At 42.9% G+C, this 21,075-nt stretch overlaps 2 protein-coding genes and 1 pseudogene across 3 annotated transcripts in view; 2 read left to right on the forward strand and 1 right to left on the reverse strand.

Moving 5' to 3' along the window:
• LOC136629138 (zinc finger protein 271-like) overlaps positions 1–10,548 on the forward strand; it is a 30,650-nt gene extending 20,102 nt beyond the window's left edge. Inside the window, exons 2-7 of the mRNA XM_066605286.1 lie at positions 2,904–3,033; positions 3,232–3,411; positions 3,494–3,617; positions 3,700–3,764; positions 4,266–4,368; positions 8,775–10,548. Of these exons, the coding sequence (XP_066461383.1) occupies positions 2,959–3,033; positions 3,232–3,411; positions 3,494–3,617; positions 3,700–3,764; positions 4,266–4,368; positions 8,775–10,360 (2,133 nt within the window). The 5' untranslated portion in view covers positions 2,904–2,958 and the 3' untranslated portion in view covers positions 10,361–10,548. The remainder of the gene's footprint in view (positions 1–2,903; positions 3,034–3,231; positions 3,412–3,493; positions 3,618–3,699; positions 3,765–4,265; positions 4,369–8,774) is intronic.
• Positions 1–21,075, reverse strand: part of LOC136629139 (oocyte zinc finger protein XlCOF6-like) — a 913,937-nt gene that overhangs the window by 361,194 nt on the left and 531,668 nt on the right. The window lies entirely within an intron of this gene.
• The window catches only part of LOC136627169 (zinc finger protein 850-like), a 532,511-nt pseudogene that overhangs the window by 312,887 nt on the left and 198,549 nt on the right, over positions 1–21,075 (forward strand).

A 21,075-nucleotide genomic window follows, 5' to 3' on the forward strand; every position in this document is an offset into this window, starting at 1 on the left:
ATTAATACCTAATATTTGGGATTTAGTGACATTTAAATTACAGTAGGAGACCTTACTAAATAGGGAGATGATGCTGCCTTCTGCTTTTAGGGAACTGTTAGGGTTAGGAGCACATCATCAAAAAAGCAACCCAATCTGGTATTGTCAAAGTCCCTTTAAAAATCTTATAACTTCTGACATAATTCTGATTAATTCCGTCATTGGTTTCATGACCATTATAAATAGTAGAGGGGGAAAGAGGACAACCTTGGTGTGTTCCATTTGTTATAGGGAAGGGCATGCACTGGGTGCCATCAATCAATACTCTGGCTGAAGGGGCCATGTACAAAGCTTAGATTGTACAAAGAAAATTGCCTCCTATCCCAAACATTCGAAGGGGGACAAAGGCAAAACCCCACTGGAGTCTGACAAACACCTTCTCAACATCCTGGGCAAGGAGGAGAGAAAGTGTCCGACTTGACCTCATGCCAGCAATTTGGTTGATTTCTCTTCTAGGGCCATCTGCGGACTGTCTGCTCTTGGTGAATCCCACTTGATCATTATGGATTAGGTTAGGGAGGATTGTAACCAATCTCATGGCAAGAATCTTTGAGTAGATTTTAATGTCGGTGTTTAACAGCGAGATCGGTCCATAGTTGGCTACGGGGTCAGGGGGTTTGCCTGGCTTGTGGATACTGCCAATAGTAGCCTGTAGCATTTCACCTGGTAGAGCGCCTTTGGCAATTGCATAATTGAAAGTTATGGTAAGGTATAATGATGTAGGCAAACACTTTATAATACTCGTTAGAGAAGCCATCAGGACCTGGGGATTTAAAATTTTTTTCCTGCCTATGAGTGGAAACATCAGTGATTTTCCGCTTGTGGGAGAAAAATGACAGCATGCTCTATTCTGTGCTGATTTCCACCTGAACAGCTTCCATTAAAGTCAATGGAAGCCTTCCGCCCCGTGGCACTTCTGCAGTGAGCACTGTGGAAGTATCACACGAATCCACGTCATAGCCCAGTGCCGGCGCCTACTGTGCATGCGCGACAGAGAGCCGGCCGGTAGTTCCACAGCATAGAGGCCGCAGCAACGGATAGGTACGCAAGGGTCACCGATGGGGCACAGATTTGGATTCCACTGTGAGATTCCGCAGTCAGAATCTGACCCGGCCGTGGGCATGAGGCCTTAGATTAGCCCTGAGTGATGTTAGTTTTGTTTTGCTCTCATTTGAGGGGAGGTTTTGTAAGGTTATTTCTTGGGCTCGTATCTGGTGTAGTAGTTCATCATTTTGTACCCGTTTGTCTATTTTATACTGAGCGTACAATTTGATCAATACTCCTATGATGTAAGCCTTATGGGTATTCCATATGGAGAAACTTCCAACATCAGCTGTGACATTAATGTTAAAGTACTCTCTCTTAGCATCGCCAATTAAGGTCTTGTTCTTGGGGGATTTGAGTAAGGTCAAATCATTTCACCAGGCTCTTGCGTTGTCCTGAGGTGAACCCCTAGGGCTAAATTTAAGAAAATAAGAGCGTGGTTGGACCAAGTGGCCGTGCCTATGTCTGTAGAGCTAACTACAGGTAGAGTCCATCTATCAACTTAAAAAGGTCTATACGCAAGAAAGTTTTATGGCGCGGTGAAAAGAAAGTTTATTTCTTGAGGAGGAGTTGACATATCTAAAGGCGTCCTATAGAGCTTCTCCATGAAGCCATGGGGTTAGTACAGAGAAGTTCTCAGTTTCCGCGTGTGTGCAGGGGAAAATCACTTAACACAGCATGTCTATAGACGGTTATTGCTGCGGAAATCGTGTCGGGTTTCTGGCTGCGATTTCCACAGCGCTAATCCGTCCGTGGGCATTGGGCCTTAGGCAGAGCACTTAAGGTGAGTAAGTGATTTGCATGTTACCCAGGGGAGCATGAATGGTCCTATATCCTCACTCACCATTTAGAGTGCTCTCACTAAGGAGAAAAGATGGTGTGGTGTCCCTAACTCACGTCACAGGCCTCTTGCTAGCCAAGCCTGAAACCTACTGCACACTGCTGTGGGTCAACTCCATACAGTAATGGAGCCCTGATTTATGCCCCATCAGTAATAATACGCTTATAGCCCATCAGCAATAATGCCCCCTTTTCCGCCCTCACAAATAATAATGCTACCTTGATTGTCCACATAAGTAAAATTGCTCCTTTCTGGCTTCATAATTAAGATTCCTGTCATTTCTGCTCCCATAGGTAATACCGCCTTTATTGGTCCCATAATTAATAATGCTGCCCTTTCTACTGCCATAAACAATAAAGCCCTTTTTTGTCCTATTTTGCTGGTGGAAAGAAAACTGCACACTTGCCTGCTTTTCTCCCCAATCCATTCTGGACTGCTCTTCTTCCTTTCGGGTAGTGGGGGTACATGCTGTCACATGACTGCTGTGGCCAATTCCTGGTCTCAGAGTCTGAGATCCGAGAGTGTCCAGCACCGGTTGTGTGTATCAGCATGTAGACATACCCAGAAGTAGGAGGGAGCAGTCTGGGGCGGCTTGGGGAATGAAACAGATGAATATGTAGATCTCAGTGGTGATGGTGGGGGTGTTTATCTACAGATAGAAAAGGGCTTAACAGATTCTTACTGCTTCTGGCAAACTGGTGAGAACCAGTGTTGGGGGCCTTCCTCAGTGCGTCGGAGAGCAGGCAGTTGGGGATTTACCTGTAGAGCCGAGATCATGGGGACATAAACCAGTGCTCTAATTGTTCTAATGATAATCCGGATCTGGTTGTAAAGGTGAAATACAGAGGTGATTACACGGTGGATGGGCTGTCTCTATAGTAATATTTACTCAATTGTTTCCCCTTATTTTCTCGTTATGTTTATATTGGACTTTCTGTGGATTTTACAGTTTCTCATCTTGTTTTGACTCAAAATACAGGAACATCTGTTGCTGTTTTCTATATAAACGAATTATCCTGATTAACCCGTCAAGGATGGAGGACAGGAACAAGATGGCGGAAAGTATATTACATCTCACCCTAGAGGTACTCTTCCAACTTACTGGAGAGGTGAGAGATTCTGATGATGTTACATTACATCATTCTTATCTATGGTAATAACAGATGATGTCACTGGGGAGGGGAGAGGTTCTGATGATGTCACATTACATCATTCTTATCTATGGTAATAACAGATGATGTCACTGGAGACGTGAAGGATTTTGGAAATGTCTGTAGTGATATTTATTACTGTCTCCCCATATGCAGGATTACACAGTAGTGAAGAAGACCTTTAGTGATGGCTGTCAGGCCCCTGTCTGTGATGGATGGGGAACAACCCTGAGCCCAATCCCAGGGCCCCCACCTCACCCCCGGATACATGAGGACATCAATGTACAGAAGATTCTAGAACTCACCAACAAGATGATTGAGCTGCTGACTGGAGAGGTGACGCTGCAGGGAATTCTGGGACATTATACAGTAACAGCACTGGAGGCTTCTGGGTAATGACTGTATATTGTGTTGTCAGGTTCCTATAAGGTGTCAGGATGTCGCTGTCTATTTCTCCATGGAGGAGTGGGAGTATTTAGAAGGACACAAGGATCTGTACAAGGACTCCATGATGGAGACCCGCCAGCCGCTCCCATCACCAGGTAATAGACAGGACTAAATACACTGGGACTTTATTATCTGTATGTAAAGAATAACTTCAGTGTCTGTCTGTGTTTCCTCCAGTTCCATCCAGTAAGAGAAGCCCACCAGAGAGTTGTCCCCGTCCTCCTCTTCCACAGGACCACCAGGTAGATGGAGATGTCCCTCTGATCTGTAGAAGGCTGTGAAGCTCTTGTCATCAGTCTTATTAGATGTCTTCTACTTGTGTGATGAGGCCGGTGGAGATGGCAGGATTACCGCTGACCAGAGACATTACATGTTGTCTGGATCTTCTCCCAGTTTTCTGGCGGTGGAGACTGCTGGTGGGAATAAGGAGCCAACAGGTTGGATTTATATCTATCTGCTCCTTTATGTTCCCCCGAGACAAACAGCGGATGTGTCTGGTAGACGCTGATCTCCTCCACTGAGACAATGTGCAGCGTGTCTAGCCATGCCGGATATACATGTGTGTGAGGATCCTGAGAGGTCATTGAGCCGCAATCTAATATTTATGTCCAACTTCTAGACCTGCAGCTAAGTGGCTCAGATAGCTACACCTGTCAGCTCATTTTTGCCTGTCATGATAATTAATGATCATTCTGTGCGACTTCTCCTACCGTCTGCTGACTTTTACAATATTTGTCTCACAGCTTTTGTATCCAGATGAAGATCTGACCAATATTACTACAACAGAGACAAATGTGAGGGGCGATCAGAGGTGTAAAGAGGAGATTCCTACAGGTAACCGTCCAGGTGAGTAGTAACCACTAAACACAGCAGAGAAGAGTCACAGATTCTCCTCGGTCAGCGGCTGCAGATAGTTATGTAGATTTATAAGCTCTGTGATCTGTCAGTTTCCGCTGGATGTTCCCCATTCAGCCGAAGTACAAACTAAATGTGGATGACGCGATACTGTTATAGGTGATAACACACGAGGAGCATCTATAATATGGGTGTAATTATGTGCACCACATCATAATGGCACAATTATCTTATGTATTGTATCCCTTATTTAGAAGAATAAAAGTTTTGAAATAGGAAATCTGAGTGTAAAATCCATCTGTAGTACGTATATATTATATAATATATATCTATATAATATATCTATGTGAACGAGGCCGATTCCTTCATCACTTTCAGTCAGTTTTATCGAGAGTAGAGAATATTCCCAATTTTAGATCTAAGGAACCATTAGCTCCTATTAGACTCCTAGAATCCAGATTGTGGAGACATAGACCCTGATAGCAGAAGATTCCTTGGAGGATGGAAGGTTGGTGCTATGAGTGTCAGGAATGCTTCTCTCCAGGGACTGGAAGGAAGAAACCTGGATGCCAGATCATCATTATCATATAACAAATCTCACTGCAAGCAGGAAAGATTAATATCATCTTAGGAAACGTCCACATGAGGGCTTGTTTTTTGATGGACACGTTATATTTGGTTGGAACCATTTAATATACAAGCAATATTAAAAGTGTGGAGGCGGGGATAACGACCAAAAATAACTAGATTTAGCAGGTGAAGATCAAGTAGTTCTACAGATCTGCTCCAATGGGCTGGGCTGCGCCTGATACATTGCAAGCCGGAAACCCTACTTAAAGAAGAGTCAAGCGGTGATGATGCTCCAACACTGCCCCGAAGAAGTTATTGAGCGACGCTGTTTCTCTGACTAGTGAAGAGGGGTCTGGTCCGACCCCCTTTCATCACATGGGTGGTGAGGCAATCAATTACTTATCTGCCCATAGGATGCTCCTATTGCATCACCACTGGAGATGAATGATAGGGTGGCACTGGTTCCCCTTGTGACTGCAAGCAGTGATGTAGCTAGATTACCCAACTTGTATTTAGAGTAGGAGGAGCCACATAATGGTGCGATTAGTTGGAATCAGGTGTGTTATGTGGTGTACACTGGGCGTGAGGGCATTTTTGGTCGTACTGTAATGGCTGCTGCAGTAAGGAAGAAGCCCTTAATAGGCATGAAAAGCGAGGTCATGATGACTGTAGTGATACAGAGAACAGCCAAAGGAGTGGGCAAGAGGAGTTTATCTCCCACCTCCCCAAAGTCTCTGTACAAGAAAAAGATTGTTTATGTGCACAAGGAAAGGGCTCTCTATTCTTCATGAGTAGAGCAGGGGAGATTGCTGTTGTTGATGTCAACCAGGCCAAACAAAAACATGCCTCGTCACTCATATATATTTAATACCTGAATCTAACTGCACAACTGTTGTTTATATTACCTGCATGAAAATGCAAGGTGCTTGGCCTATATTTTGATCAAAACATGGGGGCCCATCCGTCATATCCTGTGAACCTTATTGGATGGATTCCTAATTTTTTTTCTGTTAATATTTTTTATTTGTCTTTCAATCAATAAGTAGAAAACAAGAACATTTGCATAGTAATAATAAGTTACATCATTTTACATATTGGTCATGCAGGATCATTCGCATAGAAATATGATCTAACGTGAATGATAATAGTAACTCTTATAGTATCTTCCTGCCATCAATTTTTTGTTTCTTTACTTTGTTTCTGCATTTTTTTTTTTTTTAAACGGGATCGTGTTCTTTTGTCCTCTTTATCGTGACATTGTTTCTGAACCGTCTTGGCTCATAATGTCCTTGATCCCTTCCTGGGGTCAGGTGAGAGGGAGGGGGGATATGGATAAGGGAGATTTGGAGAGAGGGTAACTGAAGTGAAGATGTCTATTTCAAGAGCTGGACCAGAGGTAGTTTTGCCTTATAGTTGTGGTTCCCTGTCCCTTGCTTGCTCTCTGCTCATCGCAAGCCTGCCCAGCATTCCCCTCAGTTCCTCCTTTAGGTACAATTCTGTATATTTAAAGGGGGTTTCTATAGCGGATATTCTGCCTCTGAGAATTGGGAAGTGAGAAATCCCTTCCATTTTTTAAGTGTTTTTTTACATCCCTATTAGAGATGAGCGAACGTACTCGTTTAGGGCAATTACTTGATCGAGCATCGCTTTTTTCGAGTAACTGCCTAATCGGACGAAAAGATTCGGGGGGCGCCGGTAGTGAGCGGGGGGTTGCAGAGGGGAGTGGGGGGAGGGGGGGCAGCTAAGTTGGATTCAATTTCTCTGCAAGAATACGCATCAGTCTTCTTTTTTCCAAATTGCTACATGGCTGGTTAGGCAAATTATGTTGTAACTTCTCAGATTTGGAAAGTTTATTCCTCCCTCCCCTTCGTCCAGTATTAGCTTTTTGAGTAAGATTTAGGGTTTCCTGCCTCTCCAAACCTATTTAGCGAATTCTGAGTCTCGATGTTTGAGCAGTAAGGGAGTTGTTTGCATTGGGGATGATAGTTTTGAGAAGCTCATCATTTTTATGAGGTGGCATCGTCCCAATAGGTATAGCGGCAGGTGTAGCCATTGATTTAGTTCTTTTCTAATCCTAATAAATAGCGGTGGGTAGTTTAGCGTGTAGATGGAGCTTGTCGTCTTTCCTATTTTAATGCCTAGATATGTGATAAAGGGTTTTGGTATGGTGGTTGGCCAACCAAGTGAAATCCATAGCGTAGTAGGGCAGGGCGCACCTAGTTCTAGTATCTCACTTTTCAGGGGGCTTATTTTATAGCACGAGAATACCCCATACTCAGTTATAATTTTTAAAAGTGGCTTCAGATGGTTTTTTGGGTGTTCTAGGAACAGAAGAATGTCGTCTGTGAATAGGGTAAGCTTTAATTCGTGGAAGCCTATTCTTTTGCCCTTATACAAATCTGGCTCGGTCAATCTTTTGACCAACGGCTCTAGTGCCAGGTCCAATAGTAGAGGTAATAGCTGGTACCCTTTCTTCTGCCCTTGAGTAGATTTAAGCAAGGTTTACAAAAAGCTTGGCGTATGTGTTTTGGCTCTGGGGTTGCATTGTAGGCTGTCCCCATAAGTTCTAAAGGAACCTTCAATGTTCTTTTTGTTTAGCACCATGTTTCGCTAGTCCCAGTTTACATTATCGAATGGTTTTTATGCATCCAATCCTAACAGAATTCGGCTGTACTTCCTATATTGGGGCGAATGATTTAGATGCACTCGTCATATGGTTTTAAGTGTTGCCAGGACTTTGTGAATGTTTGTGACTGCTGAGCGGCCTTTCAGAAACCTCACCTGTGCCAGGCTTAATAGCAATGTCATGTATTTGCTGAGTCTGTCGGGCATAATTCTAGACAATCATAGATGTCCTGGTTGGTGAGTGATATTGGGCGGTATGACTCTGGGAGTTGCTTGTTCTTGTTTGTTTTGGGATTAGTTTTGTGTGTATTAGTTGGCTTGGTCTGGCTGCTTTCTGGTTTGTGGTTTTTGGTTGAAGAGATTTTTTTAGCATGGGAGATAGCATGTTTTTGAGGGACTTAAACTCCCTGGGATATCCATCCAGGCCTGGTGCTTTGTCGAATAGTTGTGCTACTGCCTATTTTACCTTGCACTCTGTTATTTTTTCATTTAGTGATGCCAGTTGTGTTGGGCTTAGGGTGGATAGCGAAACCTTTTTTAGGAATTCTTTCCTGTTCTCCATATTGTTTGTCTGGGGCTCATATAGTGTTGCAAAGTTTTTCTGGAGTATTGTGTTTATTTGACTCTGGTGCTTTTGAGTCTGACCATTTTAATCTCTCATCAATGTTATGTGTATGTTGGGGTACTGTTCTTTTGCTAGTCTCTCCAGGAGCCGGCCTGCTTTGTTACCAATTCCTAATTTTTAAAGAAATCTCTCTTTGAATGCAAAAATCCTCCAAATGAATCATCCATGTAACTTCATAGCTTGGCATCTAGGTTTTTCTCCTCCGCTCTACCCTGGTTTATGATAAAGTGCATGTATTTCTAAGGAAGTGTGTGAGATGGACACCTCCTAATAGCACTCACTGGAACGTTTATAGTTCCCTACTGAGCATTTACTAGAAGCATAGTGACAGGTACACTGATATATGAAGCTATGAAGATGGAGGCTTCACCAGAGAAGTGGAAAACTGCAAGAGAACAGCCTGGTGGCTGAACATCATGATCGCTCTGACGTCTACTGTTAGATTGTCATTTGTTTGCTTATTACTGCCTAATTGCAGTTTGCTGTGCGACTTGTAATTTATATAGAAATGTTCTAAAGTATCACTATAATTTTTACTTATGTTCAAAAGTAGTAAAATTAACTTTATTCTTGGCAGATGATGGTGCCAGGAGCTCAGAGGGGCGTCTTATACCTTCATATTTTGAAGGAGATGATAAGTGTACACAAGATACATATGAAGAACCTGCCATTATCCCAGATATGCCCTTAGCCCTTCACAGCAAAGATCCATCAGAGGATCCTGTTATACAGGTCCCATCTTCTAATCCATCCCAGGCTGACAAGCAGAAGAAAAGTCACAAAAGACAAGAACATGAAAGGGCTCACAGAGGAGAGAAGCCATATTCATGTTTAGAAAGTGGAAAATATTTTTCACTGGAATCCAATCTACTTAAACATCAGAGAATTCACACAAGCGATAAGTCATTATCACCCTCAGAAAGTGGCGATTCTTCTACTGAGAAATCACATCTTACCATATATCAGAGAAGTCACACAGGAGAGAAGGCATTTTCATGTTCAGATTGTGGGAAATGTTTTTCAAAGAAATCAGATCTTGTTATACATCAAAGAATTCATACTGGGGAGAAACCATATGCATGTTCAGAATGTGGGAAGAGTTTTTCAAATAAATCAAATCTAGTTGAACACCAGAGAATTCACACGGGGGAGAAGCCATTCTCATGTTCCGATTGTGGGAAATGTTTTACTATCAAAGCAAATCTTGTTACACATCAGAGAATTCACACAGGGGAGAAGCCATTCTCATGTTCCGATTGTGGGAAATGTTTTACTATCAAAGCAAATCTTGTTACACATCAGAGAATTCACACAGGGGAGAAGCCATTTCCATGTATAGATTGTGGGAAATGTTTTTCAAAGAAATCAGATCTAGTTATACATCAGAGAATTCACACTGGAGAGAAGCCATTCTCATGTGCAGAATGTGGAAAGTGTTTCTCAAATAAATCAGATCTCGTTAAACATCAGAGAATTCACACAGGGAATAATCTATTTTCATGTTCAGATTGTGGTAAATGTTTTTCAAATAAATCAAATCTTGTTGCACATCAGAGAATACACACGGGGGAGAAGCCTTTCTCGTGTTCAGATTGTGGTAAATGTTTTACTAGCAAAGCAATTCTTGTTAAACATCAGAGAAATCACACAGGGGAGAAGCCATTTTCATGTGCAGAATGTGGGAAATGTTTCACTAGCAAAGCAATTCTTGTTACACACCAGAGAATTCACACAGGAGAGAAGCCATTTTCATGTTCAGAATGTGGGAAGTGTTTTTCCCATAAATCAGATCTAGTTAAACATCAGAGAATTCACTCAGGGAATAAGCCATTTTCATGTTCAGAATGTGGGAAGTGTTTCTTATATAAATCAGATCTTATTACACATCAGAGGACTCACAGAGGAGAGAAACCATTTTCATGTTCAGAATGTGGAAAATGTTTTACTAAGAAATCAAGCGTTGTTGTACATGAGAGAAGTCACACAGGAGAGAAGCCATTTTCATGTTCAGAATGTGGGAAGTGTTTTTCAGATAAATCAAGTCTTGTTATACATCAGAGAATTCACACAGGAGAGAAGCCGTTTTCATGTTCAGAATGTGGGAAGTGTTTTACTCAGAAATCACAAGTCCTTAACCATCTAAAAACTCACACAGAAAAGTAACTAATTCATTTTTTTAAACTCATCCAATTAGCAAATGGTACAAGAAAGATCACTTCATGTGCAGCATTTTTCTGAAAAAAAAAATACCACAGTTCTAATAGACTTTTTCCATGCATTTTTTGGCTTTTTTCAGTAAAACAGCTATGGCTGGGTGTTAACTAAATGTTATTAAGGAGTTATTAAATGTGTTGCAGTGTTGCAGGCAATGTTTTTGGGTTTTTTTGCAATCACAGCAGGGTGTAGAATTGGAACTTCTTATTCTTGCATTTTTTTAACGGCTTCTTTATTAGGGCGGGTTCACACGATTTGTATACGCACGCACAAAATGTGTTCATACAATACATGGAGAATATTGGGTTTATCCTTACCATTTTTTTTGCGTGCATGAAAAAAACAATACAATTACTGAATACACAGATGGTAGCTAAATGCCATTTGTGGGATTTCAAAATTCCGAGCAAACAATGCTTTTCTGTTTGTGGTATTTTCTGGACTCGTGTTACATTTTTGGGTTCCATGGTGTTTTTTCTCCTGCAGTGTGCGCCAGATATGGTGGTTTTTTTAGGCATATTCCTGTAAGCTTCTACGATGTAAAGGTGTCAAAAATGTGTAACAAGAAGTCACAACAACAAAAAAATCACTAGTATAAAAGTACATGTAATTCATGGTAAATTTTACAAGACAAAAACTTGTGAGGGAAGTGTTAGACCTGCCTCACACGAGTGGATTCATATTTGTGCTGTGTTTTTGCTGAATAAGCATGGTGTTTTTGCATACGCTTCAGCATATTTTACTCTATTCTTTGCACATACAAGTTCGCAATTGCGCACATAAACGCGAAACGATGCTCACAGCCATTGAAACAGCCAATCACATAACACCTTCTCATTAGAAAAAGCTGTGCTGTATTCAAAATGGCAAATAAAAACATCTCCACCAAAAAATGCAGCCTCCCTCCCAATTAATACGTTCACAGACTGGAAATCAATTAGGATATACCGTATATACTCGGGTATTAGCCGACCCAAGTCAATACGTTTTACCACAAAAAACTGGTAAAACTTATTGACTCGAGTATAAGCCTAGCTATACTTGAGTATATACTAGGTAAAGAAAAAATGCAATACTTACCACGTCACAGCTGGCATCTGTGTCCCCGGCGGTGCAGCAAGCTGCTTGAGAATTCTCCCCGCTGTCATCTTCCTGCTCAGGCTTTGTGTGAGGAAGTGCTGTGATTGGATCAAGCGCCAGCCAATCACAGCCATTCAGTGATGTCATCCACTGAATGGGTGTAAATGATGGAGCACCAGCTGTGATTGGCTGGCACTCGATCCAATCATAGCACTTCCTCACACAGCGCTGATGGCGGGGGAATTCAAAGCCGAGCAGGGAGATGACAGCGGGGAGAATTCTAAGTCAGCTTGCCACACTGCCAGGGAGACCATCGCGCTGGGGACACAGGGAGGTGAGTATTGGGGGTTGTTTTTTACCTCACTTGAGTATAAGCCGAGAGGGGCTTTTTCAGCATAAAAAAATGTGCTGAAAAACTAGGCTTATACTCGAGTATATATGGTAATTACTCCAGTCAAACAGCCAGGTGTATCCAGACTTTTATCTAACTATAAATATAATATAATGCTGAGAAAAAATAAGCACACCACATCCTCTTTGCATTTCTGTGGTTTTACATGTGGGGAGAAAAGAAAAAAAAATCTGGTATTTAGAAGGTCTTAAACTATTGCTGATATGATCAATTAATCAAGGATATTTCACATCTGACTGTTACTTCTCTTGTTACTTACTATGGAAGCAGTAAAGGTGTACTTAATTTTCACACACTGCTTCTGCATTTTGGCCTTTTTCCTAATTACTCTGTAATTTGTAATGTGTTGTTGATCTGTTTTTTTCAGCTCCATAATCATGTGAGGGATTGTTTTTTGCTAAATGAGTTCTGTGTTTAACGGCTCCATCACATATAATGTATTCTGTCTTCTGCCATTCATCATGTAATGTAAATAACGTCGCCTTTATTCTGCAGGACCAAATCTACGAGTTTTATATATGTTCTACTTTTGTACAATAAAAGCATTTTTTTAATAAAAAAAATATTTAACATTAATATATTAACATTAATATATTAGAATATTTTATTTTTCCATCGACTTAGCTGAGTGATGGCTAGTTTTTATGGGACAATATGTATATTTTTTTGCTAGCATTTTTTGGATACATGCAAGTTTTTGATCCCTTTATTTTCAGGAAATGTGATTTGTTCATAGTAAAGCAATATGTAGTGGCATTTTTTTAAACACTTTTTTTAATCAATATACACCTAAATAAATATAATAGACTCAATCTGTGCACCATGATTTACTGTACAAATATGTATAGAAAAATAAAAAAGGTATGACAAGCCAAACTCAAAGCCTCATGTTAGTATTAATTGGGTAAAGAAAACCAGAAACGGGAGAAGTAGTTGTAGGGATGGACGACTCAATCTTCGCCGTCAAATTATTATTCTTTCCTCTAATGGAAGGACATTTAGCAGACTTTAATCAGACCGCCTCTGAGGAAAAAAGATAAGACAAATGACAAGACACAGAGAGAGACGGGTAAAGGCACTAACCAAATCAGAGCCCACGTGGGACAAGAACAGGATGATGTCAGAGTAGATAAATTATTACCCACTGAGACAAGGTCATCCTTCTGGGATCATCTTACTTATAGCTAAAGGTTGTATGGAGAAATATTAATAATCTCACACACAGGGGCCTGGGGCCATCAAAAGTACTCTGGATGTGACAAACATGAGACATTTATAGTGTTTTTTTAAAGGGGTTGTCCCGCAGAAGCAAGTGCAGTTATGCATTTCTGTATGGCCATATTAATGCACTTTGTAATATACATCGTGCATTAAATATTGGCCATACAGAAGTTATATACTTACCCCCTCCCGGTGCTGGCGTCCACGTCTCCTCTGGTCGCCGCAACAGTCGCGCTTGCGCAGAGAGGAATCCTCTTCTGGATGGTCCGGGCTCACGAGCTGCGTCCTGGCTTCTCCCCCTTCTCAGCGTCATCGCGTAGTTCCGCCCCGTCACATGGTGCCGATCAGCCAATGAGGTGGCTGGAATCGGCAGTGGAGCGCAGACAGCAGAAGAACATCCACGGTGCACCGTGGGAGAAGACTAGCGGCAGCCATCTTGGAAAGAAGATTTTTTAAAGTTGCTGAATGGGGATTCAGGTAAGGGAATTTTTTTTTTTTAATAACACCTAGCAGCAGTATTTTTTCTCTTTAGGCGCGGGACAACCCCTTTAACAGCAGTTGCCCTACTGCACTTGTGCACAGAATATACATAATGGTAGAAATACAGAAGTTTCCCCTAATTAGTTACATACTACATAATGCACATCTGCTAACTTTAATTAAAGAGGTTTTCCGGGGAAAATACTATTGATGACCTATCCTCAGTTGCGGCTGTAATTGCTGGCACTGCTCACGTTGATTTCAATGAGAGCCGCACTTGCAGTTGCAAGAGTCTGCCACTACACAGCTGTCGGAGCAGAGATTTCCACTGCTTCTGCTCTGACCCTGTGTAATTGCAACGCTGTCAGCGGGCAAACAATCAGCTGTTCAGTCAGGGGCCCAAGCGATTACCCCAGCCAATCAACTATTGATGACCTATCCTACGGTTAATAAGAGATTACACTTAGAAGGACGGTCTGGATAGGCAGACCATGTGCTCCTCAGAATGTTCTGGATTATGTTTTCTCCAGCAGGCTTTTGGGGTATTTTGTCGCTTCCAAATTGAGTATCGTGTGCACACATCATCGAACCAGAATCAGACACCAATGTTGGTCTAAAACTGGGAGAGTCTCTACAATGTGTAGAGGCTCAAGCCTTTTATTATAACACATGACAACCGCCCTTCAATGGGCGTGCAACAGATTACATCAGTAACATATAAGATTCTCATTTGTCGGTTCATATAGAATCCCCCACCTCTCTGCCCACCCCCTCCAAGTGTTGAGGTGGTATGGACTTCGTCCTCTAGCTGAAGTCATCTCCGTGTAGTGATGAATCATTGTTTACCTAGCTTCAGGATGAGGAGTGGAAGGGGGCTAGACAAACACTCAGTATTAAACACAGGATATACACGACACTATGGCCTTTTAACTCTTAGAAACTGGTTGAGCAACTTCTATGTACTTAGAGCAAATACTATGATTAGATTGTGTGTGTGTCCTTTGAACTCCTCAGAGCTGAAAGTCATTACAATAGCAAAATACATTTGGGTTATATACAAATAGCGATAGACATTTTATACTAAATAATTATCATGTCTATCACAATCCCCCCTTAAAATGTCTATCCTCTAATTCTTTATCTAATTTTCACAGTCTTCTGCGCATGAGCCTATAACCGGAGCGCGTTGAAGGTTCGTTTTAGGGTCTTCAAGGGGGTGTAGGACTTGTCCACTCCTTCTGGGGATGCATTCAGCAAACTCATGGTGGGAGCGGCTTTTCCAGCATCAGTTTCACAGGTCTCTCTGACACAGGGGATAACACAGCAGACTAGAACAGAAAAGGTAACCATCAGTTCACATACAACAGCGACGCCCGTCTGTGCCAGGATCCTTTACCACCCGCTCATCCATGGCGAGTGCTGGTCCCAAAAGTTAGCTCTTTTTAGTTAGTGTGGTCAGCTTCTTAATAGCAACTGCGTCTTTACCCGCGGGTCACGTGTCGTCTAGGATGTAGGTATGACAAGTCTCCCCTATCATCTTTCAGACACTCCCCTTTTTAGCTAAAGTCGTCTCTAAGGCCATTCTATTTTTTAAAAAGTCATAGTCGAGGTAGGTCCTATTGGTCGACTAGTCCCTATAAGGCGTCTCTAGTATAATTTATAAACCACTGCTAATTATAATAAACATAATTAATCCAGTCAACATTTATTTACCCTAATGATCAGGAAAATGGACTCGAATCTAGTTTTAACTTGGTCTCTAATTTTTAAAACTTGTCAGGTACCCCCCTTGGCTATCCTATAACGTCAATGTACACGTGTAGATCAAAACTACCACCAGGGGTCTCTCTTCTCGCTCTAGCATAATGTTACAATACTAGTAGCGTGCACAGGTACGCACGGCGTGGGACTCCCTAATCTTCACCCACACCAATGTCCCTCCTGGAGATAGTCCTAATGGTGAACACGTCCAAGTCGCCTCACCCTTGCGTCAGGGTTTTCCCACTGCCCGTAAGTCCCTACTCCTAGGAGGGGGGGATCCCTACCTCACCTCAGAGGGAGGCAATGGATTCCCTGGGCTCATTTCCGGGCATCCATACCCTCTATCTGTACAAGTTAACACCCCACAGGGTGTGCCCTCGCCGGAACCTAAGGTCTTCTGCACTATCCCTAGGCAAATGGGAATTCCACTGACAATCCATCTTAGGAGATCGGGGCAGGCACAGTACTAGTACATTTCTCCTTTTCTTTGGTAGCGTATGTGGTTGGCATTATCGGAACTGGCTCTTCATCTTTTTCAAACAAGGGAAACGTTGGTGTCTGACAGGATGTGGAGGAGCATAAGGGCTTTATTAAGGCACACTCCCCTGTCCAATTACCCTCCAGGCGGGTCCTCTACCTCATGTCTCCACAAAGCCAGTAAACGTCTCCTAAGGACTGGACCTGATTCTGCATCTGTTCCCCTCCTATCATACTGTAGGAGGAGCAATACCCGTTGGTGAGTTCCCCAAAAATCTCCCTCCACCCTGCCTATTTGCCTGGCAGGTGTAGTTTCCAGGGTAGTCAGTAATACTCTCTCCGGTGCAAAACACTTAAGTAGTTATAGAGTATTCCTTCTTCCATTTCTCACGGACAGTGAAATTAGCGGAAATGTTCGTGAAGAGACTAATAAACCACTCTTCAGCATCTACAGGGAGATTTAGGGGGACCATCCCCGAGTGTAGTCGGGCACTACCGCACACGCAACAGTTAGACTTGTTGCTCCTGTTAGCATTGTACCTCATCAACTCCAACCAGAGATTCTGGTCAGAGTAGCCAGTCGCTACTGTCAAGGTGTCCTCAAAGGTAGGGTCGGCTATGATCATCATGTTCGTCAAGGTCTTTATCTTACGGCGGAGGGGGTTAATTATGGGCACGGGACTAAGTGAAGGTTTCCATTCGGCTGCATCTACCATACCCCTTATTTTAAACTTCCCTAAGGGATCTGTCCTCCCGTACCGGTATGTCCCCAGACTATAAGTCTCCCCGTCCCCCGGGCTTGGATCTCCCATGGTTAATGTAAAAACCGCATTAAAACCAAGCAACATACTAAGTTCAGCCTTCCAATACCTGCTGTCCTTATTATTCTCAAGGAGGGTTATACGACTAATTAGGGATTTCCCGCTCTTATTTTTCTTATTTAAGGCACTTCGCGGTTTATAGGACTAGTCTGTTCCTGCGTTCCATCCCACTAATCCCCAATAACGGCAGTCTTCTCCCCAGATGTTATCAGTGGCGCAAACATATTGTATTCCCCGGGTATATAAGTCATATAACCAGCCGGACTGGGCTAAATCTGGCCTGCGGTGGGATCTTGCGCCTAGACACGGGACCACAGTACAATAGTCGAAGGAATATGCGGCTACTTAAGCATTGGACGAGTTATACTAGAAGGTAACCATACCCCCATATTCTTCCGACTAAGGATTCCAGTTGCTACCTTCCTCTCTCACTAGCCCTAACCAGAGTAACGTCTTTGGCACAACTAAGACTGGTCTCCCGGATCTGAAGCTTTCTTACAGTATGAAGCGTGGATCCATGTAAGTCTTTCGGCTAGTTTCACAGCTGTGGCAGTAGTCAGAAGCACCTGGTAGGGGCCATCAAATCGGGGCTCAGGAGGGTGCTTCCTGAGGAACTTCTTGACGCACACCCAATCCCCAGGCTGCAAGATATGTGTCCCAGTGTCTGCCTCTGAGTCTGGAAGAGAACACCTGTGCATAGGCTTTGGTTAGTTCTTTAACAACGGAAATCACATACTTAGTCAACACATCAGATTGTAATTGTAACTACTGAGGATAGTAGCAACCTAGCCTTGGGGCTAGCCCAAACAATCTCGTAGGGAGATAATGTATAATCCCCCCTAGGTTCATATCTAACACTGTATAAGGCTATTGGATGACAGTCTTTCCAAAGTGGCGTCATTTTTAAGTATCTTACTTTTTAGCGTGCCACTACGTCTCTCCACCTTTCCACTACTCTAAAGATGGTAGAGTATGTAAAAGGCCTGGGATACACCCAGAGCAGACATGACATGTTACATTCACCTGCGAAGTTTATACCTCTGTCTGACTCTGAATCACCTCTGGTACCCCATATTCACAGTTTACCTCGTTCATGAGCTTCTTTGCGGTTACCTACTTGTTTACCTTGGTAACAGGGTCGGCCTCCAACCTGCAAAGACATCAACAACAACAAGCACGTAGTCATACTTCCCAACAAGTGGGAGCTGAACGTAGTCAATTTGCAATCCCTGAAATGGGTAGAGTGGTCCCGGCAAGTGTGATGTGGCAAATTTACTTCTGCCCTGACTCACCTATGGCATAGATCATGCTAAACCGGACACATGATGCAGCAGCTACAGAGAACCCAGAAGTCGCCCAACCTCTTTCAAGCGTCGCCGTCAGTGCTGCTTTACTAGGTGGGTCTTTGCGTCCATCAGCTGGGCCATCATGGGATACAGGAACTGTGGTGGGCAAGTGCTGTTGACTGTTCACCACACGCTGTCCTGTTTCTGCTGCTCCCATATTAGTCCATTTAATCTTTTCTTCCTTGCTGGCTTGTAACTGTAAAAGTCTTTAGCATATCAAAGTCCAAATTTTTGTCAATGTCCAAAGTTTTTTACCACTGACTCATGCTGTCAGTATCTTTCTTCTTTCTTCCACGGCTTGAGGGCCGCTGCCTTTGCTGCGCTGTCAGCGAGGGTGTCGTCTCTCGCCTCTCCAGTGTAGGACTCGGTGCGAACTCTCAACTTTGTCAGGTAGAAGTAGGGCCTCCATGCGACTCTGTACCGTTGCACCATTCTCAATTGGTTGTCCTGCTAAGGTAAAAAAACTGTCTGGCCTTCCATATTGGGCCGTAATCATGAGCTGTGCCAAATGCATACCAGGAGTCAGTGTAAAGGGTTGCCGGTCTTACCTCTCGCCACTCTACTCGCCTCAGTGAGGGCCTTCAATTCCGCTTATTGTACTGTGACATGCGGAGGCAGAGCTTCTGCTTCTAGGACATCTTGTTGTGTGACCACTGCATATCCGATGTGGAGTCATCAATCCTCACCCTGGTACCATCTGCAAAAAGCTCAACATATGCATTATCAACAGGGGTTCTGGTAACTGTTTGCATATCTGCAGTTTCTTACTGAATTAGTACTAAATAATCGTTCTGATGTTCTATTTCACATGGCTCGGAATCTTGTAGCACAAAATCATTTATTTATTTTTTTTCAAACCCAATAGCTGATCTACAACACCTAGATCATCTATGACCCAGATCACCTATGCCTCCCCCCTTTTGAACCGCAATACTCAATGGAAAAAGAGTCATTGCGTTCAAACTAGTAAACCAAGAGGCACAAAAACAAGCACTTTGTAGGTCAAGGTGACATTGTATGCAGCGAAGGCTGAGCAAAAATCTCCTTACAAAAAATTTTTTTTTTTTTTTTTTTCCCGGTTGCAGTTAGCATTTTTTAACACAAGGGGGCGCCACACAATTCAAATTTTACGTCACCCAGTGTAATAGTATTTCAGGGTATGGCCAGCGTTTAGCTTTTACTCTCCTGTCGGAATATAATTATAGCTTCAGTGTAGACTGACACTAGAATATACAAAAGACTTAAAGAAAAAACTAAAGAATACGGATGAATTAACATCCTACTCTGGGCAATTCAGTCCCTCTTTCTTCACATAAAAAGTAAAATTACTTCACCAAATTGCATGAAAAAGTTTGCTGGGTGACTATAGGGAAATTATTCCATCTGTAGGAGCCTTCCATAACATCATCTGTCTGAGCATCCATTGGAGAAGCGGGCAGTGGAAAACAGAGCCCCTGGGAACATGAGAGAGCGTCCCCTGTCATGTATTCCCGGCCTCTGCCCCCCATGCATCAACTCCAATCTTCCATGCACTATAAACCAGCTTAGTCATCTACTATGTCCCAAGCTGCATCTCCACAAAGGTTTGTTTCCCTGAACCTATCACACATCCAAAGTGGCCACATCTTGGAGCGTAACAAAGTCTGGTCAAACAAAACCTTTGTTCAGACAATCATGATGTTAGCACTGGATACAGTGGCATTGGGAAATATAGGCCTCCCAAATGCAGCAAAATGGCCGCCAGAGGCAGAAAGGGGCGGGGCTACAAATCTCCCAAGTGAGGCAAAATGGCTGCCGGAGGAACGGGCGGGGCCAGGGGCAGCAGCACTCCCAGGTGAGGCAAAATGGCCGCTGGAGGAGGAAGGGGCGGGGCCAGGTCCTGTCCCGGATGGGGAGGGACCGGAAGTAACATCACACACCCTGAAAGCGAGCACATGGGGGGGGGGAAGTAACTTCAGGGTGGGGGCAGGCCTCACTACATTTTCTGCAGAGTCACACTATGTTGGATTGTAAACATTGCAAGCGCGGCCGCCATTACAGGGAGGGGCTGTAGTCAACACAAAGACATTACATTGTTCATAAGCAATACACATACCCCCCTACATGCTTTCCCCTCTTCAATCTCTTAACTACATTATACCTCCTCCTAGCAATCTAAAAACACATTTCTTTCTGCTAGGCTTCCTGCTCATCTTCTGAAAACTTTCTACAATCTATCTTATCTGTCTATAACCTGGCATTTCTTTCTGCAACTTTGCCTGATCCTTTCCCATTGTTCAGTAACCAAATCACAAGCTCTATGACCTTTGTCCTTGCTCACTTTGCTCCCCATTCTCTAAACAACCTGCGTCTATGCCTGAACCTTCTCAATCTGCTCAACTTTGTGCTACCTGCTTATTCTATTCTATTCAAAGTTTCTGGACACAATAGTGTTTCTCTTGTAAAATCTGCTTTCTTCAAATCCTTCCCATATAACCCCTCTTTCCCACTCAGAAAAGACAAAGGAAACAGAAAAGGGTTAATTGAAAAAGCTTTCAGTTCACTCTCTTACCAGCACCCCTCCCCCAATAATCAACACTGCACATTGTTTCTATAATAGCAGACAGACGGGATTACTGGAGAATACCCACAACGGCTCAAGGTATATATATATATCCACCTTTATATCAACCCAAGGTATATATCTCATCTACCTTTATAACAGCCCACCGTATACTAGTAATCCCCAAAGCACTCCTTGTACACGATCTAGACAGGACATTTAGCTATACACAGAGACTGACGATTATTTTCAATGACCAAAACCTCAATAATATTCTGGAGAAATCAGCCGTCACAAAGCACGACTATACTTCATACGTATATACCTTTCCACATATGAGAACATAACACGCTCAATCATAAAGTTAAGTATACGTATCATAAATCTTCCTAACCTCACACTAGTTTTACCTAGGAGCACGTGTCACTGGCGTGTTCCCTCAGACTTAAACAGCCGAGTCAGCCCTCCCGACACATTAACCCTCACAGAATTTATCTCTTGGTCTTGTATACACAATTTTTAAC

Source organism: Eleutherodactylus coqui, chromosome 5, assembly GCF_035609145.1.
Source record: "Eleutherodactylus coqui strain aEleCoq1 chromosome 5, aEleCoq1.hap1, whole genome shotgun sequence".
Taxonomy (NCBI): Eukaryota; Metazoa; Chordata; class Amphibia; order Anura; family Eleutherodactylidae; genus Eleutherodactylus; species Eleutherodactylus coqui.